Source organism: Caenorhabditis remanei, chromosome X (assembly GCF_010183535.1).
Source record: "Caenorhabditis remanei strain PX506 chromosome X, whole genome shotgun sequence".
Taxonomy (NCBI): domain Eukaryota; kingdom Metazoa; phylum Nematoda; class Chromadorea; order Rhabditida; family Rhabditidae; genus Caenorhabditis; species Caenorhabditis remanei.
Genome location: NC_071333.1, coordinates 2179873 through 2204458, shown reverse-complemented (window position 1 = coordinate 2204458; position 24586 = coordinate 2179873). Strand labels below are relative to the sequence as shown.

General features: G+C 36.2%; 6 protein-coding genes and 1 pseudogene across 7 annotated transcripts; 5 read left to right on the top strand and 2 right to left on the bottom strand.

Moving 5' to 3' along the window:
* Positions 1-1632: 1632 nt before the first annotated feature.
* GCK72_022448 (uncharacterized protein) lies at positions 1633-3739 on the top strand (the record flags this gene model as incomplete). The annotated part of the gene is made up of 4 exons (XM_003096659.2): positions 1633-1870; positions 1917-2014; positions 3149-3352; positions 3398-3739. The coding sequence occupies 4 exons, from the start codon at positions 1633-1635 to the stop codon at positions 3737-3739; spliced, it is 882 nt and encodes a 293-aa protein (XP_003096707.2).
* Positions 3740-5328: 1589 nt separating this feature from the next.
* GCK72_022447 (uncharacterized protein) lies at positions 5329-6973 on the top strand (the record flags this gene model as incomplete). The annotated part of the gene is made up of 4 exons (XM_003096645.2): positions 5329-5418; positions 5466-5516; positions 6392-6442; positions 6896-6973. 4 exons carry the CDS (start codon positions 5329-5331, stop codon positions 6971-6973), a joined length of 270 nt encoding a protein of 89 aa, XP_003096693.2.
* A 1150-nt stretch (positions 6974-8123) lies between these two features.
* GCK72_022446 (uncharacterized protein) lies at positions 8124-8604 on the bottom strand (the record flags this gene model as incomplete). Its single annotated transcript, XM_003096669.2, has 2 exons — positions 8124-8332; positions 8385-8604. The coding sequence occupies 2 exons, from the start codon at positions 8602-8604 to the stop codon at positions 8124-8126; spliced, it is 429 nt and encodes a 142-aa protein (XP_003096717.2).
* A 3575-nt stretch (positions 8605-12179) lies between these two features.
* GCK72_022445 (uncharacterized protein) lies at positions 12180-12462 on the top strand (the record flags this gene model as incomplete). Its single annotated transcript, XM_053734831.1, has 2 exons — positions 12180-12232; positions 12279-12462. 2 exons carry the CDS (start codon positions 12180-12182, stop codon positions 12460-12462), a joined length of 237 nt encoding a protein of 78 aa, XP_053578397.1.
* A 1407-nt stretch (positions 12463-13869) lies between these two features.
* On the top strand, positions 13870-16075 carry GCK72_022444 (uncharacterized protein; the record flags this gene model as incomplete). Its single annotated transcript, XM_053734830.1, has 6 exons — positions 13870-13899; positions 13949-14017; positions 14099-14212; positions 14263-14346; positions 15728-15823; positions 15872-16075. The coding sequence occupies 6 exons, from the start codon at positions 13870-13872 to the stop codon at positions 16073-16075; spliced, it is 597 nt and encodes a 198-aa protein (XP_053578396.1).
* A 1651-nt stretch (positions 16076-17726) lies between these two features.
* Positions 17727-18511, bottom strand: GCK72_022443 (uncharacterized protein; the record flags this gene model as incomplete). The annotated part of the gene is made up of 4 exons (XM_003096647.2): positions 17727-17921; positions 17967-18075; positions 18123-18385; positions 18437-18511. The coding sequence occupies 4 exons, from the start codon at positions 18509-18511 to the stop codon at positions 17727-17729; spliced, it is 642 nt and encodes a 213-aa protein (XP_003096695.2).
* A 2335-nt stretch (positions 18512-20846) lies between these two features.
* GCK72_022442 lies at positions 20847-24443 on the top strand (annotated as a pseudogene). Its single transcript has 5 exons — positions 20847-20894; positions 20980-21039; positions 21173-21269; positions 23255-23669; positions 24368-24443. Coding segments are annotated over exons 1-5 (696 nt in total).
* The last annotated feature ends 143 nt before the right edge of the window (positions 24444-24586 follow it).

Below are 24586 nucleotides of genomic sequence, written 5' to 3'. Positions count from 1 at the left end.
GAAGAATAGAGAAGAGAAGAGATGACCACAAATTTTGGTAGCGCTGGTGATTTCAAAACAAATTTTGTGAAGTTTTTGCTCCAAATAGGACAAATTGCATGCTTAAAATAGTGCAGCTTGAATGAATTTTTGAAAAATTCATATACTTCTCATTATTATTCAGAACTGACCGAGTTATCAGTGGCTTAATTGTTTCCTGGTGAAAATTTCACATAGATGATAAAAATTCACAGACAGACACTGGGTGAATTATTTATTTGAACAAAAATTTAAATTTTGATCAACAATTGATACTGAAAAAATCAGTATTGAAAAATAATCACTGCAATTAAAATTAAGAGAAACGAATTACATTTGAAAATATTTGTAAAATTGCATGTTTGAAACCAATACTCAATTTTTTGAAATTCGTTTTTCCCCAAAGAAGCCGGAAAAGGTGAAACCGAGAATAGATAATAAGCCAAATATTGGAATAATAGTGAAAAACGGGAAAAATTCACTGAAGGTTCACTCAAGTTGTGTCGTGCAGGAAGCTGTAAACGGTTTTTTGTGCGGTATCCAGAAAATTCGCCAAATTGGCTGACATTTACTGAAAAAAGACAACAATCACAACCTTTTTTCAGAGATATTGGTCAACAGGCTTACGACTTCATTTCTGTAGTTGACAACTTTTCTATTCAAGTGCTTCAAAGATTAATGCTGTAGCTCTACCTTCGATCTGAACAATTTCAAGAATGTGTATTTCGTAGGAAAATCTGCATAGTTTTCAAATAAGTCCCGGGCCGGGCCGGGCAGAGCTGGTAGAAAATTTTCAAGGTTGGCCTGGCTTCAAAAAATGATCCTTTTTTTCCAATTTTTTTTCGAAAGCTTTTAAATTTTTCATCGGAAATGTGACCATTTTTGACTATTTTTCAGAATTTCTTCTAATTCTGAATGACAGTCGAAAATTTGACTTTTTCGCGAAAAAATTCCAAAAATTTGAAAATTTGACTTTCGCGCCAATTCTTGACAACTATGAAAATCTTTTACCCCATGACACACTCTCAAAGTAGGACATGTTGCACTAAAAAACCAAAATTGTGTATATTATACCACGCTTCTGTAGGTCGGTAGCTTCATTGTTTTAAAAATCTGTGATACACTGTAATAACAATAACTGCTATTTGAGGTCTCACCCGATTTTTGATGTTTGAATCTAGTGGGGATCTGATTAATGAGAGAATTTCTTGCAAAAATAACTTGTCAATCATGTCACCTGTCTCGAATCCTCATTTGTCTTTTTTTTCTGTCTTGGGACCCAAAACGAAATCGAAAAAATGAGGAATGGTGCATCCAGAGCCACCGAAAAATGAAAAATTTGAACCGATATGTTTTCCCTCTTTTTTCTTCCTTGTCTTCCTTTTTTCTCTCACTTTTCACACTTTTTCTCAATAGCTCTTCATTTAATTTTGGTGCTTTCTTACCAAATTAAGGTTTTTTTGGCTTTTTTCCTTTCAAATATTTTCGGTCTGTTTAAAAGTAAATTGAATCAGTTTGAAATCAGATATTGAAACTTCTCAGAACAATGTTTTTTTTTGCATAATTCATTATTATTATTTTTCAGACATCATTTCAATAACGTCGATTCTACCCATGAGTGCGGTTTTCAAGCTGTTTCAAACAAAGAGTTTGGCTGCAAAAAATTCGGATAGTCCAACCAGAAATCTTTATCTCAACTTTTCAAACAACAACTCTCAACAATCCACTGCAATTGATGCCAACGGAAACACGCTCGAGCCAAAAGAGTTCACCTTTCACTGCTTGATCTGTGACTATAAAAGTCCAGTGGTTCAACTGAAACATAGACAAGAATGCATCAATTCGGTGGATAGTGAGTTGAAAAACAGTTGTGGCTTATCTAACTTTTTGTTAAATAGACCGCGAATGCCCATTCTGTCATCACAAACGTCGTAACTATTTGATTGAGGATCATATTGAACAATGTGCTCGTGCAACAGGCAAAAGTACTATTGAGGTGAGTGTTTTTGGAACTTGAGCAGCAATCATACACCAAAACCTGGTCAACTACAAGAATAAAGTATTTGACTGGTTCTTACTTTGCTAATCTCAGCCCCAATCAGCGCTGCGCGAAATGTTTTTTCGGACGAAAAAGTTTTGAATAATTTTTGGAAAAAGCGTGCAAAAAAATTTGGAAATTTCTTCTGAAGTTTTCAAAAATTAAGTAACAGAAATGGTGATTTTTTAATTTTTGCCGGAATTTGATTTGCTGAATTTTTTCTAATTTTGTACTCAAAAACAGGTTTCAATATGTCTTTCTTTGAAATACTTACAGTTTTCATACAAATGCAAGATTTTTGCCACCGAAAAACACATTTTTCAGACAGTTTTCTGGAATTGTTTTTTTCCAAATTTTTCGGTTTTTTTGATAAAAATTTGTCGAAAAAAAGTTTTTCAATTTTTTTCGGTTCGAAGTTTTCGAAAAAAAGTTTTTCGGTTTTTCGGTACTAAGCTTTCGAAAAAAAGGTTTTTCGAAAAATGTTTCGGAAACTTTCTTTTGCAGAGCCGTGGTCCCAATCCTAATGGACCTATTCTGGGGTAGCAAAAAATTGTTTTTTGCTTATTTTTTGCTATTCAGAAAGTAGCAAAAAAAGCAAAAACTCCTGGTTTGGAGGTATTTTTTGCTTGACCTTTCTAGGCCAGCCCGCGGATATTTAGTCCATATGTAGATTTGCGGGAGAATTTTTTGTGATTTTTTTAGCATCGATGTACTTTATCGCTACTTTTGAACTGAATTCTTAATTTTATTGATTTATTTCATGCTTTGTAATCGTTTAATAATTTTTTTTCCGAACTTTGCTGAAAAAATCCCAAAAAAATCTCCCGTAAATCTACACCAAGCACAGGTCTTGCAGCGAATGGCCTAGAAAATCGCGGGCTGGCCTAGAAAAGGTCAAGCAAAAATACCTCCAAACGAGGAGTTTTTTGCTTTTTTTGCTACTTTCTGAATAGCAAAAAATAAACAAAAAACTATTTTTTGCTGCCCCAGAATTGGTCCATAAAAAAAAGAGTTGCATTCAAAATTTAAATCAGATATTTCTTTTGCAGCTCGTACAAAGTATGTGCGTAAAACTGACCTATTATTTTTTAGACCCACAAAGCCATCTTCACTATCCGTTTTTCATCACAAGAAATTGATGACGTGTTGGCTCAAGAAAGGAACCGTATACTCAATGAATACAAAATTCAACTTGTGGCAAACTATCTCTTACAAGTTACTCCATGTTTGGTTTGTGAGACTAGCAAACTCGATGAAAACATTTACATACATACAGTTGAAGGAGAGACGTTCCGAGTGAGTTCAACAGTTCCAACTTGAAAATTCCATTTTTGTTTTCAGAGAAACGCGGGAAATTACTTGAAATCAAAAATCATACCTCATTATGTCTCTCTTCTCGAAATTCAGAAAGAGGAAATTCTTCAACAAAAAGAAGCTCTATTTGTAACTCATTGGCGCCAAAATCATCCCGAGGATCCTGTTAGTGGAAGGGAGCGGGCCAATTTCATGGCGAAGTTTGGTGACATGTGTGAGAAGAGCAACGAGGAATCGGTGAAGAAAAAGATGACGGAAATGAATAATACTATCAACGAACATGCTAAAATACTTTGCAAGGAGATGATTACTGTAAAGAAATATCTAATTTTTGTGTGCACTTGTCGGTGCAAACCTGAATTCGATTAATATCTTGCCTTTCATACAGTACTCGCTTAGATTTTGTGCTGCTTACTGCTAGTTAGCTTTTTTTCCCAAATTTGTGGAGCAAACTTTTATGTAACTAATCCTGGTACCATTTTCAGCTACACTGTTCAAAATTCAAGTCAGTCGATTTTTTTTGCTATACTTATGTATATTCCGTTTTGTATTAAAATGCATTATTCCCGTAACATTTCTTATTGTCTAAAAACTTCAAATATTTAGTCAGCACTGTGTTGCATTTATTACAATAAAATTGACTCAGTCTTTGCTTTGTATTTTTTCCTACCGCGTTTGAAACAAGTATCATACTGTACTGTTTTCCTATACGTTCCAAATGTACTTCATTCTGCTAATTAATAATTGCCCGTTCTCGATATATTGTGCAGAAACCGGCCGACCTGACTTCCGCATGTTTTTTTATAAAGAACTGACATTGCTGAGAGCTTGACAGTGTGCCAACAGGCCAACAGTATCAGTATTGTTAATAAATTTTTTGAACAAATTCCCTCTGGAAAGTTAGCAACATTTCAAACAGTACAACTGTGAAATTGAAAATATAAAGATCGTTTCACTCTGCTGATCCGTATTTTTAACGGGAGGGTTTGTAGAAAAAATTTGTCAACTACAAAAGTGGATCTCTAAGTTCTGTCAACATTCACTATAAGCATTGATACTGTGAATTTATTCTTGACACCGTGACACGCTCTTGAAAAGTACCAAAAGTTTAGAAAGATAGTGTATAGTCAATTTTGTTTCTTTTCCCCCACTCTTTTTTCAAAAGTTTTCCATAACGAGTTGCACTTTTTAAAACTTGAAAAAATGTTTTTATTCCCGCAGTTTTTTATAATTGATACCGTATCGGAAATATTTTATTTTTCACGACGATATTATTCGTATAAAATGCTAATGAGTGTCTGCTCTGTATTTTCAATATTTCTGTCTGTTTACGGCAACATTCATGTATGATTGCAATAGTTTCTTTGCAGGTATAAAAAAGAGAGACTTGAGGAAACTCTTCCCCCCCCCCCCCTCGTGTGTATGTGTAAGAGGAAACGCGTCGAGCAACCCATGGCTGTTTACAACTAGCGGAACCGATTGTAATTAATCTTCTCACTTGAGAGATAGAACCCGAGGAGAACGAGAAAGAGTCAGGTGACACTCGTATTTCCTTAGAACAATTGCAAAATATTACTGCGTATATTTGCGCCAAATGATGCACAAACTAGACATTGTAAAAAAAGAAGAGAAATTAAGCAGATAAGATATGTGAGTCCCGTTTCTTTGCTCCGCCTCCTAATCCCTCTTTCCTCATTTTCTCATTTCCCTTCATTCTCACAAAAATTGGAGAAGACGTTCCCTTGTCTTCTCCAATTATTATGGGACCTTTTAGAGGCTTTACTGAATAAGCTTCGACAACATAAACTTGATTTTTTTTGAATTCTAACTATTTTTTTATCGATACTACGAATTTTGGCGGCGAATGGACTGTTAAGGTGAGTTTGGTTCATTATGATGTAAAATAGTGAGTCGCTATTAGTGACAATAGTCATAAATGTCTTAAAATAAGGAGGACTATGCCAAACCCAGATTTATCTTATTCAGGCCCGCTCCGCCCGGCCCGTTCGGTCCGGCTTGGTCTTCTCGCCTGTCTCTGGATGGCGCTGGTAAGTTATAATAGTTCAAATCAATTAAAATACAATTGTTTTTTCAGAACTCCACACCACTTCCAGCCCAAAACCAAGAGGATGTAGGAACCCTGACGGTAAGTTATAAGGTTCACGGTATTCTTAGTGGTCCACTAGTCATAATATATTGTAGATCACACCTAAAGCTTCGCTATTGTAGTTGACCATTTTTGCACAGGCGGTCCTTGGGGAGTTACAGTACCGGCCAAAAAGTTGTGAACTTTGGCTATGTCTTGTCACAATAACTACAGTAACCCATAAAACTACAGTATTCTTACTAACTGGCTGGCTTATTTAGTTCTTGTTACTTAAGTTACAGTAACCCAGATATTTACAGTAACCCAAAAACGCAAATAGTCTTGGAAAGCAAGGATTAGGTACGCTGGGTCTTGTCACGATAGCTACAATAATTTTTTGCCACAGTAACTACAATAATCACAATAGGGAATATCAAGACGAGTCCACCAATGAAGAAACTTCTGTGAAGGTAATGAATTTTCTTGAATTTTCCTGTTTAGGGGCAATTTTAATGAAGATTTTATGAAAAAATTGATTGTCCCTATTATACGATTTTTTGTAAATGTGATAACTTACTGTAGCTCTTTTGGTTGCTGTTACTATCGTGAAAAAACTTTGGAAACCAAGTCACTGATTCGTTAGGCTACTGTGAATTGTAGAATTTGGTTGCTGTAGCTATTGTAACAAGATTCCACTAACCTTGCCTTTCATAAGTGAAACTATAGTAGTCGTAAGTATTGTTGTATTTTTTGGCACAAGACCCCCACTGACGAAATCGCTGATTAGTAAGTCTACTGTAGTGATAGGTTACTGTAGTTTTCGTGACAGGACCTAAATTTTTTATTTTTTTTTGCCGACAAAATACTGGGATCAATACGACAGTTTTTAAATAATCAAGAATTTTTTTTTAAAAACTGATTTTCTGAATTTTCAGCACGGAAAGGATACACCGCCAATGGCCTCTGAGGAAATTATGGAATTCATTGTAAGTCACATTAATTGGAAACTCAAATTGAAGAGCTATATTTCTATTGTTGACCAATTCTTTGTACCAGTCCTCCCTGGAAAGTTATAAGGCTTATAAAATTCTAGGGAATGCTTCTTACCAAGATATTGTCAACTACAAAAACAGTATACTGGTTGTGATTGGTCATTGCCTTGGCCGAAGTATTTTTTTTTGTGTTTCACGGCCACGGAGAGTACTTCCCCGTCCATTTTGCTATAATTCTTGAATTTTTTCTTGTTTTAAGAGGTAACAGATTATCCATCTGGAAAAACAATGCGCAGGCGGGTGGTGGAATTTTGCGTGGCCTAGAAACACAAAAACTGAAAATCTCGTCCAGCGCAAAAAGTTTTGGAACATTTTTGACTCAAAATTCAGTTTTACGGGGGTTTTCAGTTTTATCATAGCGATTTCTTTATTTTTCTTCATTTTCAGCCCGATTATGGCAATGGCGTCATCTACTTGGATGACGATCTCAAGCAAATGGGTATTGCGATTTTAATTTTTAATTAATTGTTATATTTATAAATATACTCATTTTGTTAAATTGTTAAATTTTTATTTTACATTAAACACCTGTAATAAACATGTATTATTGAAAAAACTGAACATCCCGTATTTTCAAATTTCTTATTTCCGGGATTTTATTTTTCTCCGTTGAGTGCAGACATCTGGACAAACATATGGACATGGCACTGGCGTGCCCAGCAAACACTTCTTTTTCCTGATATTTTTATTTTCCAGATTTCTCTCTTCCCCGGATCGTAATATTTTTTTCAGATTTTTGTAAATATCTCAGCGAGTTTGCGACAGATTTATTTCAAATTTTGGCTATAGAATATTTCCACTAAAAAACCCTTATGGTCCAAAAAGAAAATTCAGAATTCATGAATTTTCAGCATAAATAATCATGACTGGAAATTTCGTAATATTTTTTCAGATTTTTAAAAATATCTCAGCGAGTTTGCGACAGATTTATTTCAAATTTTGGCTGTAGAATATTTCTACCAAAAGAACCTTTATGGTCCAAAAAGAAAACTCAGAATTTATGAATTTTCAGCATAAATTTTTTCTTTATCAATTTTAGTCTCGTGAAAAACCTCACCCGACCTCCAGTCACTGTTTCTGTATGTCTAAACCATCAATCAAGTAAATTAATTTGAAGTAGGTTTCAGTCATCTCTAATTATTTGATCTACTTTTGAGATTCTTAATATTCTCCATTTTCTCTTAAATTCAACTTGCTCAGTATTAGTTGAATAAGTGTAGCCATTTATTACGTTCATCTTCCAGGTGATGAATAAATGTTTATTTAAATCAAGAATATATTTTTCTATTTGGCTTTCGTTTGAGAAGATGGCTTTCAAGAAAAGCAGTACAGTGATCAAAAATCAAAAAAAAATATACCTATGTTTTTTCCGAGTGCTCTTGCATCAATTTCACGTTATGAAAAGTACACACTTCCTACTCACTCTCTCCCCGCGAATCTCAAAAGAAATTAGTAACCAACAGATGTTTCCTGTGTTTTAGCTATACATTGTTTTCGAAGTCACATAACAGAGGTATAGCACGACAATGGTCCTATTGGTTTTGATGTATGTTCCAACAAACCTTTTTAGAATACTCAACTTTTATTTGCATATCCGGAAATCTCTTCAAAAAAATTAATAAATTCCACATAGCTCGACTGAAGACTGAAGTTGCATGGTTTTTCTGTCCAACGCCCATGCCGTCAAACGTTTACTAACTGGCGACTTATGGAGAAATATTATGAAATTACCGTTATCATGGGTGTCTCCAATTGGAAATTTCAGTTTTTCTTCGGTTTCCGCATACTTCTCGCGTGCTTTCATCATTTCTCTAACAGCCTCATCTGAAAATTACACATTTCCTTTAGTTGAAATTCAATTTTATCTTTGTCTTACCTTTCTTGATGAGTCCTTCACAATTATGAGCAAAATAAGCATCCATGAACATTTCCGACAGAGCTTCCTGATCTCCCGCTATGAATGTATCCAAAAACTTTTTTTGAAAACTTGTGACGACTGTGTTGGCGCTCGGTTTCTGATAACGGTAACCATTCGCCAAAGAAGCAGTGGCGCCAAATATGGCAAATATAAAGACGACAGATGTGGTCGACCACATTATTTGAGACAAAATGGACAGTTTCATTCTAAACACCACATGCTTTTATGTGGGAAACACATGGGAATTGCGACTGTTTCCCAGATATGCTATGGGAAAGGAAGCAGTTTCAATGTCGGTGTTTTTTTGAAACGGAGGGAGAACGGGGGCGATTTCACAGTTCTTTTTTTCCAATGGCCAGAAATCGTTTTTTGCGTTTTTTCGTTCATTTTCATAGTTCAAGAATTTTAAAATTCGGTCCACAACCCGCTGAGAGCGAGCGCCGGAAAGTTTGGTCATTGAGATAAAGAAAGGTGGTGGCCGTGGCCTAGAAAATCGACTTTGGAATCGTTGATTTTTGTTAATTTTAACGGTATTTTCTATAATTTTTGTTGTATTTCTTCAATAAATTTGATAGAATACTGCAAATATTGATAGAAAACACTAAAAACTATCGAAAATAGCGCCAGAAATAGCAGAATACTGAAAAAAAACCAACGGAAAGTTTGGTCAGCGAGAATTTTCAAGAAATTTCACTTCGGTAAAGTTGCTCAATCTCTATAATGGAACTACGCTTAATAATTTCTATTTTCCAGAAATTCGGTACTCTGGCAACTTTTTGGCATTTTTCTTGGAAAACTGTTTTTTAATTTAATTTATTTATTGACTAGAATATAAATCATGAATATTAAACAGGAGACCAGATCATGCCCCTCACGAGGCTATAGACCTGGTAGGAGGGCGAAATAAAGAGAAAGCAAGATATTAAGTCCGAAAGAATGGGGAAAAATGGGGAACGAGAATTAATTGACATGAGGAGAGAAGATATGAATGAAATGGATGAAATAACCGAAAAGGGGGAGAGGGGGCAAGGTGAAAAGCAAATTCACAGGGGGGAGATCATAGTCTATTAATTGAATTATTGAGCAGGGAGACAAATTTACCGGGGGGGGGGGGGAGGAAGTCATGGGTATTACATAGGATAGAATTCCATATGGGAATAGTAGTAGAGAAGAAGTCATTAACGTCAGGCCTAACACAAATTAAAGTCATGGGTCGTCTAGCCGAATTGGACAGTCTGACAAACGATTGGATATTTGGAAAATACGCTGCGCCGCATATAAATTTATAAAGTAAGATTAATTGTGATTTAAGTCTGCGATGGCGGGCTGAGTAAATATCGAGAATTTCGAGACGGTCGAGGTAAGAAGAATAAGGGATGTTGCATCGTTGTAGAACTTTTCTAGTGAATAATCTGAGTGGTTTTTCAAGTTTTTGAGATAGAATGCTAGAAGGTGTAGGAGAGTAAACAACAGAGCAATATTCAAGCAAGGGAAGAACATAGGTGTTGAAAAGATGCCTGTAGAGTGATATAGATCTAGACTTGAAGGCTTTCAGCAGTTGATTACAACGGAGTAAAGCTAAAGAGGATAATTTGGAAATGTGAAGGTCGAATTTGAGATCTGAGTCGGTTAATAGACCCAGATCCCGTACTACTGTAGATTCGGAGATGGGGATGGAGTTTACATGAAATGGGTGACGAGAGTTTTCGGGACCTAGCCTAAGAAGAGAGGTTTTGGTGTGGGCTAGCGGGAGAGCGTTGGCGGAGGCCCAATTGGATACTAGGTTTATACCGTGTTGGAGGAGAACTGGGTCGTGGGAATACAGTTTAATATCATCAGCAAAAGCGGCAAAATGAATGTTTGGTGGGAGTTTCAGGAGTAGGTCGTTAATGTAGATTAGGAATAAAAAGGGACCTGATACAGTTCCTTGCGGAACACCCGAGGGAATAGGAGAGATTTTATTGTCTAGGGATCCGTTAACCATTACTCAGAAGGTGCGTTCATTGAGGAAAGCTTCTACCCAGGAGATGTAAAGGTTTGGCAGACCAAAGTTAGCAAGTTTTTTGATCAAAATAATGTGATCTACCTTATCAAATGCTTTCCTAAAGTCAAAGAAGACAACGTCTAGAGAATGGTGAGTTTTCAGGATTCTTTTATAGTTTGCGGTGGAGTAGACCAGAGAACTAGGGCAGGAACGGCGAGCAAGAAATCCGTGCTGGTGGATGGAGAATCGGTGACCTAGGTCCGTTCTAATTTGACGGCAAAGAATTCTTTCAAAAATGCGGGCGAATGGATCGGTGAGCGTGATGGGGCGATAGTTTTGCGGGGATGAGGGGCTTCCTTTTTTGAAAACTGGGATAATAGTCCCATGTTTCCAAGCGCTGGGGACAACAGAGGACTCGAGGGATTCAGAATAAATAATGGAGAGAGGTAGGGCAAGGCTGGTGGCGCAGTTTTTGATTATAAAGTAATTGGCTAGGTGAAGGGAGAACCCACATTTTGGAGGGATTTTGGAGATGACTTGCTTAATTACTCAAGGGGAGAAAGTGTCTCTGGAAGACTGCGGGTGGGCGGAAGAAGAGGGGTTATTGGGAACCGAGGAAGGTGGAGTGTGGGGGCTAGTGTTGTAGTTAGAGAGGAATTCGGCAGCAAATATGGACGCTTTGGAGGAATCTGAAGTAATGAGGTCTGAGCCAATAGATAGATGGGGAATTGTAGACCTACATTTAAGCCGTTTATTAATTAAAGCAAGCGCTGATCTACTGTGGATGGTGGATAATATATGTTTTTCCCGGCGGAATACTTGTTTGGGTTCGCCATACTGCTGTTCTCCAACAAGGCCACTCAAACAGAATACGTGCTAATCGCTGTTTGTCCACACTGCCAACCCTCCACTCTCTTCATTACTCCTTTACGCTCTGTTCAGAGCAGGCATCCTTTTCTCTCCTCTCAAATCCTTTTTCGGACAAAATGACCGAATCACTATCTTATCCTGAAAAAAAAAGTTATTCTCGAGTTTCTGGATCCAATCAAACGGTTAGTTATATCCCGCTTTCAAAATCACACCAACCATGACTGTTTTCCAGTTTTCACATCACTGCTCGAAGTGCTTCTTTGCAACCATATGAAAAATCGATACCTATTCGGGTTGAGACTTTGTTCATTGAATCCGACAGTTTATGGCTAAATGACATGGTAGTATCATTTATTGCAACTGGTGAAATAGAGTTTAGATTGAGAGGAGAATTATACCATAGAAAAAGTTGGATCCGTTCGATCCCGTTGGAGTTAACGACGGAAGAAAAAACTCGGAAGATGAAACATTTATATTTGGGGGGAAGGTCAAATTTTTACTCAGCGTCTGTCATTTTTCGCAACCCATTCTTGAAACTATCTCTACCTGACGACTTCAAAGTATCGACCAAAGGAATTGAAACTTACGGGAATCATTTTGAAGAGTACCTTTCACTATTAGATCCCAGAGGTTTTCCTCTGAAATATCTGCGAGCCAAACTCACTGAGCCTGCTCATCTGAACCATCTAGCTTTACAATCACTTGAGAAACTTGAAGTACAAGAGGGATTTGATGGAATGCTCCAACTCATAGATGAAAAGACCCCATGCAAACATGTGACCTTTCTCTCTGATGTAGTTCCAGTTCTGGATATTTTGAACTTATTGAGAAGATGGGAGAAAAATGGAAAAAAATTAGAAACTACGTTCAAGTTTCTCGATTATGAAGAAGACGAAGAAATGTCTAAGTTGCCTGAATTGAAGGAAACACTCAATAAATACAAGAACAAAAAGTTAGTATAAACAACCAGGTCAATAGTACATTGCTCTAATTTTCAGCTACAATTGGACTCGTACATCTCCCCTTTTTATTATTCCAATTGCTGATGCAGCAGTCAGTTTTTGTGTGTTCGAAGACGACAAAGAGCAACAAATCATTCTCAAAGTTGTATCGACAAGAGAACAGAAGAGAGAAGGAAGCGAAGTTAATCCCGTTGACAGTAAGAAGGCGAGAACAACCTAATTGAGATATGATTTCATTCAAATATTTGTTTATACCTCATTTCGATCAAAAAATTTTTTTGGTAAATTTTTTTTTTGATTTTTCGCCTTCTTACAAGAAGTCGAAAAAATGATAATTCTTATTTTCAATTTGGTGTAAATTCATTTTTACCAACTATCCAAAATAATGGTTTTGCGAAATTGTTTTATTGTTCTTGGTTTTTTCAGAACATTCGAACTAGATCCCCCAGTGGGATTTTCTATTTTTATGTCTATTTTACTCTTTTCTATCAATTTTAACAATAAATTATTTCGCCAAATTTTTTGATTGTTCATGACGTATTTCAGAATATTTGAACACTGGGCTTAATATTTTATATAAGAAGTATTGAAACTCAAAAGATTGAATCGAAGCAAACAGCAGATTTTTTTGGAATTTTTTTTGAAAAACTGTTGCAAATACAAAATGTAGCGATGACGTCACTAATTTCCCAGAGAGTGACAGATGGAATCATTTATCTCAGCCGTTGCACACCTATGAGGACGACAGGGGTGCACCATACGGTGTTCACCAACTAGGTCATTCAAACAAAATACGTACTAATTTCTCTTTATCCACATTTCCAACCCTCCATTCTCTTCATTATTCCCTCCATCTCTGCCCAGTGCAGACGATATTTTTATCCGGTCTTTTCCCGTCTGGTGTTTCATAAAATGTCTGAATTGTTAGCCTATCTCAAAATTGTTATTGATTTTCTGTATCCGATTGATAGGTAACTTTTTCTAAACGCGTCATAGGTGCCTCAGTCAGCATTGAACTTTATTGTAAAATGCGTCAAAGGTGCGCCAGATAATATAAAATTTTAACAAAACGTTTTCATTCGAAAAATTGAGAAATGTCAATGAGCAAGTTTTCGAATTTGAAATTTTTAATATCTGTTTTGCAGTACTGAAAATTATGCTCAGTACATATATTAATTATCACAAGTCTGTGATTGTGGTGTACTCTATTTTTAAAACGAATATTTTTTCGAACGTACTCAAAGAAATCCCTAATTCATCATCACGTTCTATTTGTTCCGTGAGGTCCCTTTTTTTAAATGACATCTGTCCACCTAGACGAGGTCAAGAGACTCCCCCCTCATTCATTTTCTTTTTCTTCGCACACACAGCAAATAATTCTCCGAGCGGAGGTCACTCCTCTCTCACTCTATTCTCTCTCACACTCTCTATCTCTCTCGCTCTCTTTTTGTCTGCCTCAAAAAAAGAGAGGGTGTGTGCGTTAGGTCAAAAAAACGATGGCAGTGACACAAACACTTATTCGCCTCTTTTTTCTTTCCCTCTCTTGGTTTCTTCGTTTCTTAGCTTCTTCGTTTTTTCTACTTTTTTCGTGTTCTACTTCCTTTTTTTCAGTTCACCAATTTCTAAAATGGCTCCAACCAAAGCATCGAAAAATGAAGTAAGTTAATAGTTGTATTGACTGAAGTAAATTAAATGGTTAAATTCAGTATGTGGTCGAGAAAATCCTCGCGAAACGATCCGGAACCTACGGCGTAGAGTACTTAGTAAAGTGGGAAGTAAGTATTTTAAAATTTTGCAACTTTTTAATGTTCAACAAGTTTTTTTAATGCAAAAACAAAGTGAATATTGATTTCCAGGGCTGGGCACCTTCCTCCAACACCTGGGAGCCCATCTCACACATCAACTGCCCCAGACTCGTGGCTAAATTTGAAAAAGAGGCGAAAACGAAAGAAAAAGCTCCAAACAAAGCCGTAAGTTAACATTTTTAATTGATTAAAACTAATAAAACGATTGAATTCAGTCTGCGAGAAACGACTACAACGTAGAGAAAATAGTTGGAAAGAGAGCCGGAGACAAAGGAACGGAGTATTTAATTAAGTGGGAGGTAAGTATTTTAAGACACACTCTCTGTGAAACTCGACCATGGCGATGTACAGAAAAAAGTCAAACCGGTTTTTATGGGTCGGTTTTATGCATAGTGTGTACCTAGACAACTAATAACACAATGGTCCATATTTCATTTGACTCCGCCCCCTACCGTCTAAAATAGCCCATATGAAGGCTAAAAATTCTTTAAAAAACTCTGAAAGTTTTTTCAATTAAATTTGGACGGAAACAAATAAAAAACGTTATTTTATGCATTTTTTGTCTTTTGACCATATTTTTAGCTCCTCATTTTAACTGAGAAAAAGTGTCATTTTTGTAAAATTTTCGGGTTTTTTCAAACTTTTGCTTATAACTCCAAAAAACATTATTTGTTTAGATGAGATCTTTTCAGATTCGGAATCTACATTAAATTTGGAGTAATATAGGCAGCGTCTAGTCAAAAATCTCGGGGCACGTATTTTTGCTACAGAGCAAAATAGGCGATTTTTTGAAAAAGTTCAACGTATCCCTACTCATGAAGCAAAATTCAATGTCACCAAATCGTCTGAGAGTTTGTCAGAAAACTACACTATATGTGATCTATTCGTTCCCAGAGTTTCAGCTCATACTTTTCAATCCGCAGCTTTTTTGAAAATCCGTGTGTCAGTTTTCAATGTTACAACCGAAAAAAATCCTACAACTCCGAGAGGCGGAGATCAAACCGTGTGAGCTGAAACTCTGGGAACGAATAGATCGCATATAGTGTAGTTTTCTGACAAAATCTCAGACGATTTGGTGACATTGAATTTTTGCTTCATGAGTAGGGATACGTTGAATTTTTTCAAAAAATCGCATATTTTGCTCTTTAGCGAAAATACGTGCCCCGAGATTTTTGACTAGACACTACCTATATTACTCCAAATTTAATGTGAATTCCGAATCTGAAAAGATCTCATCTAAACAAATAATGTTTTTTTGAGATATAAGCAAAAGTTTGAAAAAAACCCGAAAATTTTACAAAAATGACACTTTTTCTCGGTTAAAATGAGGCGCTAAAAATATGGTCAAAACACCAAAAATGCATAAAATAACGTTTTTTATTTGTTTCCGTCAAAATTTAATTGAAAAAACTTTCAGATTTTTTAAAGAATTTTTACTCTTCATATGGGCTATTTTAGACGGTAGGGGGCGGAGCCAAATGAAACATGGACCATTGTGTTATTAGTTGTCTAGGTACCCGCTATGCATGATACCAACCCACAAAAACCGGTTTGACTTTTTTCTGTACAGTGGCTAACAGCTTGGTGCTTGAGTTTCACAGAGAATGTGTCTTAAAAGTTTAGAATTTTCTAATGCTAAAAATTATTTTTGAAAAAAAAACAATGAATATTTATTTCCAGGGATACTCTTTATCGGCGAATACATGGGAGCCAATTAGAAATTTGAACTGCCCGAAACTTGTGCAAAAATATGAGGAGGATAATAGTGGAGCTCCAGTAAGAATTCAAATTTTGCCAATTATTTTAAACTTTAAAAAATTATAGAAACCAGAATTGCCGAGAAAATCGGTGAAACGCCCACTTGCAACAACTGAAACTGCGACCTCTCCAGTCCCCCGACGTTCTGGAAATGTGGCTTTCAAGAAAATAAAATCCGTCAAAAAGGAAAATGGCGAGCTTCATTTTCTCTGCGAGATGAGCGATTGTTCGGAAAAGAAACTTTCCAAACACACGGTGTATGAAAAGTAAGTTGTTTTCATAAATATCAGAATTGATAAATTATTGGAGGGAAAAAAAAACAACAAGAACCGAACAATCGATTTTCAGATATGAAAAAGAAGTACTTCAATTTTTCGACAGGATCATAAGGGAATCCTTGAACGAGGGGGGGTCAGCACCATAAAGCAGATCATGAGATGCACAATCGAGTATTTATATAATTTTCTTCAAATAAGCTTCCACCACTTCCCTATTCTTTACTATTCTCTCTCGCTATTTTTCATCCTTTGAGAAAACTAACTAGGGAAAATACCGAGACGAGATAGAGTTACAGGCCGAATTATAAATCAATAGGACACAAATTTTGCGCTGGTTTTAAATATGTACTTTGTTTTTGCTGAACGATCTTTTAAAAAAAGTTATTGACCAAAGATTAAACAAAAAATGAGCATTTACATGACTCGAACAATTATTGTTTTCGTCATTTTTTTATAACTTTTTTGTATTGTACGAGCGAATACGAAAGTATTTTCGTTCAGAAAAACATTTGTGTAGTTTCTTATTATTTCAAAAATGATATAATCCTTAAAATTTTTCTAAAATTTTCAAAAGTTCCAGCATGAGCAATATTGTATACATAGTTTGAGATACACGAACAACAAAAAAAGTTTGAAAAATTATAAAAGTTAATTTTGTGATTCTTGAAAATGCTCATTTTGCATTGAGAAGCTAACTTTTCTTATGAGATAGTTTGGCAAAACATTCGTGGTAATGAAACGTAACTCCATCTCGACTCGAGATCTTTCTTTATTCACCTTAATATTCACCGTCTTTTTATCTTGCTATGTATTTCTTTCTTCAAGAAATAAGGAGGCTATGGGACCGGTCCCTGTTTTGGCGACAAGGTCCCGCCCCTTTCAGAGTTATGCAATTCGTGCTTCCCCCTTATCCCCTCCCAACTTCCCAATTTCCTCTCTTCCAATTTATTTTTAATGTTCTCCATCATCCAATTTCGCCATTTTCACGTGCTTTGCTGAATAAGGAGACAATGACCGGTCCCATTTTGGCGACGAAGTCTTTTCTACTTTTCTATTTTTTCAATGTTCTCCGATTTCTCATCTCGCCAGTTTTGTTTCCCCTAGCATTAAGGCGGCTATGGGACTAGTCCCATTTTTGGAGACGAGTTCCCGCCCCTCTCAGCTTTCCTCCCTTTTTCTTCCCCCACATTTTATTTACGAACTTTATTCTACCTTAACCATTACCTATTTTTAATCAATAAACCATTCATTTTGCAGAACTTTGTGTTCAATTCTGTTTCTGAGCTGTTGCTTTTGAAAAATTTTACCCAATTTTGAATAAAAAAGCTCGAGTCATCTCGCTATGAACGGTGTTTTATTTGTTCATTTAAAAATTGGATTTTTGCAAATAACACGATAACTTTTGATGCAATTTTTTGAAACTTCGAAAAAAAACTATAACAAACATCTATAAACAACAATGAAAAAATTGGGCTTCTACGATTTGATAGAAAAATTTTAAGTTTAGCTCCTTTGAATATGAAATAAAATAAAATATATAAAATTAAATGAACATTATTTTTACTTATTTTTTATTTTCCTAGTTCATATATTTCATTTTTATAAATTTTATTTAAAAAAAGAGTTTGTATATATTTATATATTTATTTTTGTTCTATACATGTTATAAAATATATTAATATAATAATATAATAATATGAAATATATTTATAGACACTACATCCGTTTTTGTTCTTCACTTTGTTCTTCCAGGTCTCGAAAATAACGGAAGTGGCAAGACCATTTTCGTATATGGCTGCCTCGTCCTTGAAGTTTTTGGAATGTCGGACAAACTGTATCTGAAACGTTACTATGTTGGATATTAAAGTTAACAAACTAGATACCTTTGACGAGTTTCTGTCTCTTGGCCCACGAATCGCAATGAATGGGGATTCATCCAATTTACCTTCAAAAAGACATCCATACCAATATCTTTTTGAATCATAAAACAGTCTGGAAAAAGCAGGTTGCAATTGTGAATTCATTCCTAGATGACTCACGTGGCACTTCGTTTCGGAACGAACTCTGAGTCCAGGCTCGTGACTCCTTTGAACAAGGTGATGCTGCTTTCCTGATGTACGATGGGCTTATTGTCCTTAGTCGATACAATCAACTTTATTTCTGTGTGGTTCCAGTTGTTTATTTTCCATTGTTTCACGCATTTATCTGGCTTTGCAATAGCAATTCCTCCGTCCAAGTAGCCAATGTGCAAAATTCCTTGGCTAGAGAAGTTCATCGCTGTGAGACGAGAAGATCTTGCAGGCTAAAAAGTGTAAAATTAGAGTGAATGTTTTGAATACGTGAAAAAACTCACGACACGAAACTCTGGAGTAGACAGCTTGCGGATGTCGAATATGTATACAGGTGTGTAGTTTTTGTCAGGAGTCATTGTTCCAATTGCAAAATTTCCGTTTTTGGCGCTGACAGCACACTTCATGAATGTCTCATTCTGGCAGCCAGGAAACTGCACTTATGGCTGAGTCGAGGAGATACACACGTGCCATGCTGTACGGTTGTTATGGCCAGATTACCTGAAAACAGAAGTTGATTGGAAACGTTGATTGAAAAGAATTAAAAAATCATACGTCAAATTGAGAACATAAGGAGGGAAATAAACTCAAAAATAACAAAAAGGTATGAAGAGAAAAGTAGAGAATTATCAAGACAAGTCACTGCTGAATGTCAAAAATCAGTCTTAATAAAGAACAGGACCCCTCTAAACAGGCAATAGAATCAATAAAACCCCCCGCAAAACAAGCAAACACGCAACGCACAACCGCGTCACTTCACAGCACTCTACCACCCTGTCGGGACACACCCTAACCGTCTGCGTGTCCCTTTCTAGTCAAAGTGAGAGACGCAGAGAAGCCGGATTCAATAGGGAGGAACAGCTGTAACCAATTAGCGTCGTGCCCTCTTTTTGAACCATCAAGGTTCTTTTGGTAGAAATATTCTATAGTCAAAATTTGAAATAAATCTGTCGCAAACTCGTTGAGATATTTATAATAATCTGAAAAAATATTACGAAATTTCCAGTCATGATTATTTATGCTGAAAATTCATGAATTCTGAATTTTCTTTTTGGACCATAAGGGTTTTTTAGTGGAAATATTCTATAGCCAAAATTTGAAATAAATCTGTCGCAAACTCGCTGAGATATTTACAAAAATCTGAAAAAAATATTACGATCCGGGGAAGTTTAAAAACTAATGGGGAAGTTTAAAAACTAATGAAGTTTAAAACTAATTTCGACAGACTTGTCACGGGCCGGCCCGAGGCCCGGCCCGGGCCGGCCCGATTTTTGACAAGTCTGAATTTCGAGGATCAAAACCAAAAAAGAAGTACTTTAGTTGTTTTTTTAACCCAAACAATTTTTAAAATTTCAACTTCTGGATTTCGGAAAAAGGAAACTCAGAAAACCGGAATCCAGAATCCGGAACCGGAATGAAAATTATCATTTTCCGGAATCCGGAACCGGAACCGGAATGTTTAAAAAAACCCAGAATTCCGGAATTTTGGAATCCGGAATCCGGAATCCAAACAACTATGAAAAATAGAGTTCTACTCTTGGTCTATTCAATCCCATAAAAATGTATTTTGTTGGAGAAACAGTTTTACTATGGGACACTCTCAAAACTGTACAGTTTCAACTTAAAAAGGCAAAATATGATATCTTTTTGACCGGTGCTGTACATCAGTGTGTTTGTCTGTAGTTCAATGTGTCCAGATGGTAGCTGTCTGTAACTGTGTCTGCTCATCCGAATTTCCAAAGTTGGCAACTGTTCATGTGTAATATATTACTGTAGATTTGTTTCTCGTCTGTCTGGAATCCTCCATATTCCGGCGGGACCGTTTCTCCAAAATTTTCCACTTCCGGATGTCCATATATTTTCTATTTTCGCCATATTTTCTTTATTTCGACTCATATACCCCGTCTCAAAACTCCTGCATTTCTGAAATCGACACCGCAACATTTCGACATCTGACATCTCGACACCAAACATTTTGACACCATTGATGCGGAACTCTGATTGTTTATGAGCAGGGCTCTTTCTAAGTTTTAGAATCGAAACTTTTGATAATCTTTTTACCGAAATTTCAGCTTGGATCATGAAATCATGGTCACAGATAGCTTCTGCAAAGTGACGAAATCTACCGACCCAAATAGCATGAAACCTAGTCATCATTATACTCATTTGAACCGCCTCGATGAGCTGAATTCAAAAATGACCTTACATATAGAAAATGTTCATCCGCTTTGAAAAAATCTTTTCGATACGATTTTCTAAACGTAACAATTGTCGCGATTATCTTCATTTTCAATAAATTTTGAAACAGATTTTTGTAGTTTCCAGTTGATTTATTGGTTATATCCTAATTTATGGTTTTTAATGGTTTCTGCTCAAAATTGTGCTAGTTGTGCAAATTCTGATGACGTCATTGCAAAAATCGAGAAACGCGTCAACACGAGTCTTGACGCAAAACTCGTGACATCCTGACGCATTTCTCGTTTTTCACTTAAAAAAACCTTTCTTTAATATTTTCCTTTATTTTCTTCCGTTTTTTACCGATTTTCTTTGTTCTTTTTGTGTTGTTATTATAGTTTCGGGCATTTTCTCCAATTTCCAATAAAAATCTCTCAAAAATACAAATTTTCAGCCGAGAAAATTGAAGACGAACTCGCCACAGTCGAGGCGGCACATATCGGTGATTCAGACAACACGATGTTGCATCAGTTGAAGGAGAATCTGACCAATATCATTTCGTTGCAGGTAGTCGTGATTTTTAGTGAAAATTGAAATGTTTTCTTGAATTTTTCGAGTTTTTCAGCAAAAAATTCATTATTAAAGTTTTCAGGAGGATCTTCAAAAAGAAGACAAGGAAGAGTCACCACAAAAGGCAGTGGCAGCACCACAAGTCATTCATAAATGAACGGTACGTTAAATTATTGACTTTTCAGCGAAAATACGGAAAAAATCTTGTGTTGTTGGGTTTTCACCGGATTTTTGCATTTTCCCTACGAAATCATACCAATTTTTTATATTCACAGATCGGAGAACGTGTAATTGCCCTACATCCCGACGGAAAGAAGCTTTTTGCCAGAACCGACTTCCTGACGCCCGTCGGAGTGGCTATCATCTTTACTTGTGAGTTATTCAGCGAGAAAAATTGAATTTTAGAAAGTTTCATTTAAAAAAAGATTAATTTTTAGCTTCTTCGCAGAAAATCGTGTTTTTCGACCGATTTTGTTCAAATTTTAGTGACTTAATATTTCTTTTTATTGAATAATTTTGCATTTTTGCATTTTTTTTTGAGCGACAAACGTTTGCATTGGGATGTTTTAACAACCGTTTGCCGATTCCGATGTAGTTTGTTTTGCGATTTATATCAAAAATGACGTGTTCCACAGAAACTTTATCGATTTCGATAGTTTTTGACGCGTTTTAATGCATTCCACTGAACAAAAACACATTTTAGGCAGTTTTCCCTATCAAAATCCAGCATTTTCACCCCTAAAACCTAATTCCAGCCACCGGAATGAAGGCTATCCTGGATCCTGCAGAACTTTTGATAGGGAATAGACATAAAAACCACGCAACGGACAAAACGAAATTAGCGGTCGAATCGTCGACTCAACACGAAAAGAAGGACTCAAAAAACAACAGAAGCAGAAGGAATTGGATTTGATAAAAAACAGGCGAAAAACTTTAATGCGGAGGAGAATGCGAATGAACTGAAAGGATTGAAGAAATAGAGCATTGCCGAATCGAGTCAGAACGGATCGGCGACTGGCGACAAGCGGAGTACTGTAGACTGTAGAAGAAATTTGTAGTTTTTGTATAAGGACACTCATGGTGCGGTGGACTCATTCTATAAAGAGCTTTTTGCCAGAATCAATTCGTTGACGCCCGCCGGAGTGACTATCACCCTTACTTGTGAGTTATTCAGCGAGAAAGGTTGAACAACTTTGAATTTTTGCAAAAAATTGGTGAAAACTAGAAGATTGTTTGATTTTCGAGAGTGGAAATAACGTTTGTTGTAAATTTTTTTGCCAAAACTTTCTATATTTCAAGTTTCAACTGATTTTAACGTTGAAAACATCGCACTTTCAGTATTCTCATAAGTAAAACTTCAATTTTCAGCTTATTCATAGAAAAATCGTGATTTTCAACTAAACTTGTTCAAGTTTTAATTGATTTCAATGGTTTTTGTCGTGTTTCAATGCATTTTCCTGTTAAAAAACGAATTTAAGAGAGCTTTCCCTATTAAAACACATCATTTTTACCCCTGAAACCTAATTTCAGCCACCGAAATGAAGACGATCGTGGATCCAGCACACCTGCAACTTCCCTTTAGAAAATCGACGTAAAAACTACGCACTCGACTGTCAAAAACCTTCCACATTAATTTCAAACCACTTTTTCTTATTTTCTCATTTTCCCTCGTTCCATTTCTCCCCCTCTTCCTCCTCCTTTCTTATCCATCGCACACCGCCCCAAGAGCGTCCTTCCATTTCCTCTCGTTCTCCGTAGCCTCCACGGCATATTGAATCCCTCTCATCTTTATGTGCGCATTTTCGGCCCTTTTCTCTTCTCTGCCAACATAAGACCGCGTTGCGACCGCATCGCACCTGCTAATCTGGGTCTCGGCACGACAAGTGGAATTCGTCATGGAGATAATGAAAGTATTCGCTATTTTCACTAATAACGACGGAGTTATTCAATTCTTCAAATCGTAAAGAAAGAACGCAATTTAAAAAATGGTATGTTTTCGTTTTTTTTACCAAAAATGCGATTTCAACGAGTAGCCAACGTTTTTAATTCTACTAAATCAAACATTTTGGATGATTCGAATAAATCTTTAACTAAGAAAGAACGAAAATCAGTTTAGAATAATCTCCAATAATTCGTCAAGTCACCTCGGATTTTCGTTTTATCAAGTTTTTGATAAAGTTTTTCTAAGAATGCGTTTTTTCATGCTTTGTTGAGGTTTGTATGTGTTCAAATTCTAGTTTTCGTTCAAAAAAAGTTATTTCTGGAAAAGATTAGTAGGAGATACAGAAAATAGTACATAGAAAGTACTCACAGTTTCTAAGTAATAATTCCCGTCTCAACCCTTTCTTTTTTTCCAGAGGCTCCATCGAATCCCTCCGTTCCTGTATGGGATGTGCAATCGATAAATTCAGAAGCCATCGGAAAGACGGATATGATTCTGGAAAATCTAGATAAACTGTTTGTCCGACGCATGATAATTGAAACATCTGAAATGGTGGATCCGAAATTCAGAATCCCCTTCGATGAGAGCACAAGTCAACTATACGAGGCCTGGAAGACGTATGTGTATGATGGATGCAAACACTGTCAAGATGACAAACAGATACGTTTTATGAAACAAATCTTGTTGAGTAGTGAATTAGAAAAACGAGAGCTAGCAGAAGAGAAGCAGCAACAGGAGCCAGTCAATCCGAAATACGTGCTAGAGTGCAAAATGGTGATTATGAAGCCGATGAACTTGAAGACGATTCGGAAGAAGAATGATACATTGACGTGAGTTTTTGGTTTCGGGTGGGTAGGGCGGAGTCTAGAAAAGGGGAGGAGATTTAAATATCACTGCCTAAATTATTTAGACAAAAAATGGGACATCCGGACATCTGGACAGATAGAAGTATAAAAAATGAACAATCTTTTAAACAATAGCCTCAATTTTAGGCAATCTACATTTATTTTGTGGAACCGGACATCGAAAAATTTGGCAACAAAAGCAGAAAGACAGACAATTCAAAATTCGGTCGCCTGGACAGTGTGACATACAGACAGACAGACGAACCCGCAAAATTCTTGTCAAGAAGGAACAGAGTATTGAAAAACTAAACTAAATATTTGGACGTCTATATACCTTGACATTTGGACTAACCGATAGTTTGACAGGCACGTAATGTGATATCCGGATTTCTAAATGAACGCATAAAAGTTGTATAGGAAAACCGTACTGAAAGAATACCCATAAGGTAATTCAGATGTTTTTTCAAACCCAGAAATAAATGGACATACAGTCAAACACTTGGAAAACTGGACATCCGAACTCACAGACTCACAGAGAAGACTATTTTGGAAAAAAAAACATTGAAGCCAGGAGTTCTAGAAACCTAGGGAGACATAATTCACAGTTTCAGAACATTTTTAATCCGACCATTTTCCAAAGTTCCACAGTTAAAGAATACAATGGGTCAACTCCCCATTTTCAGATACGACTTCCCAGAAGACTTTGCCGAAGATGTCGAACCTATGTTTGCCCATTGTCATCAATTCAACATTGTCTAATCGGATATCGGTCGTGTGGGAATCAGTCACAACAAGTTCTTCCAAAAACGACGAAAACAACAAAAAGACAACTTCAAAAAACGCCTTCAACGGCTGAATCGTGGGAGTTGATTCGATTTGAACTATCACGTGTACAATTGTAC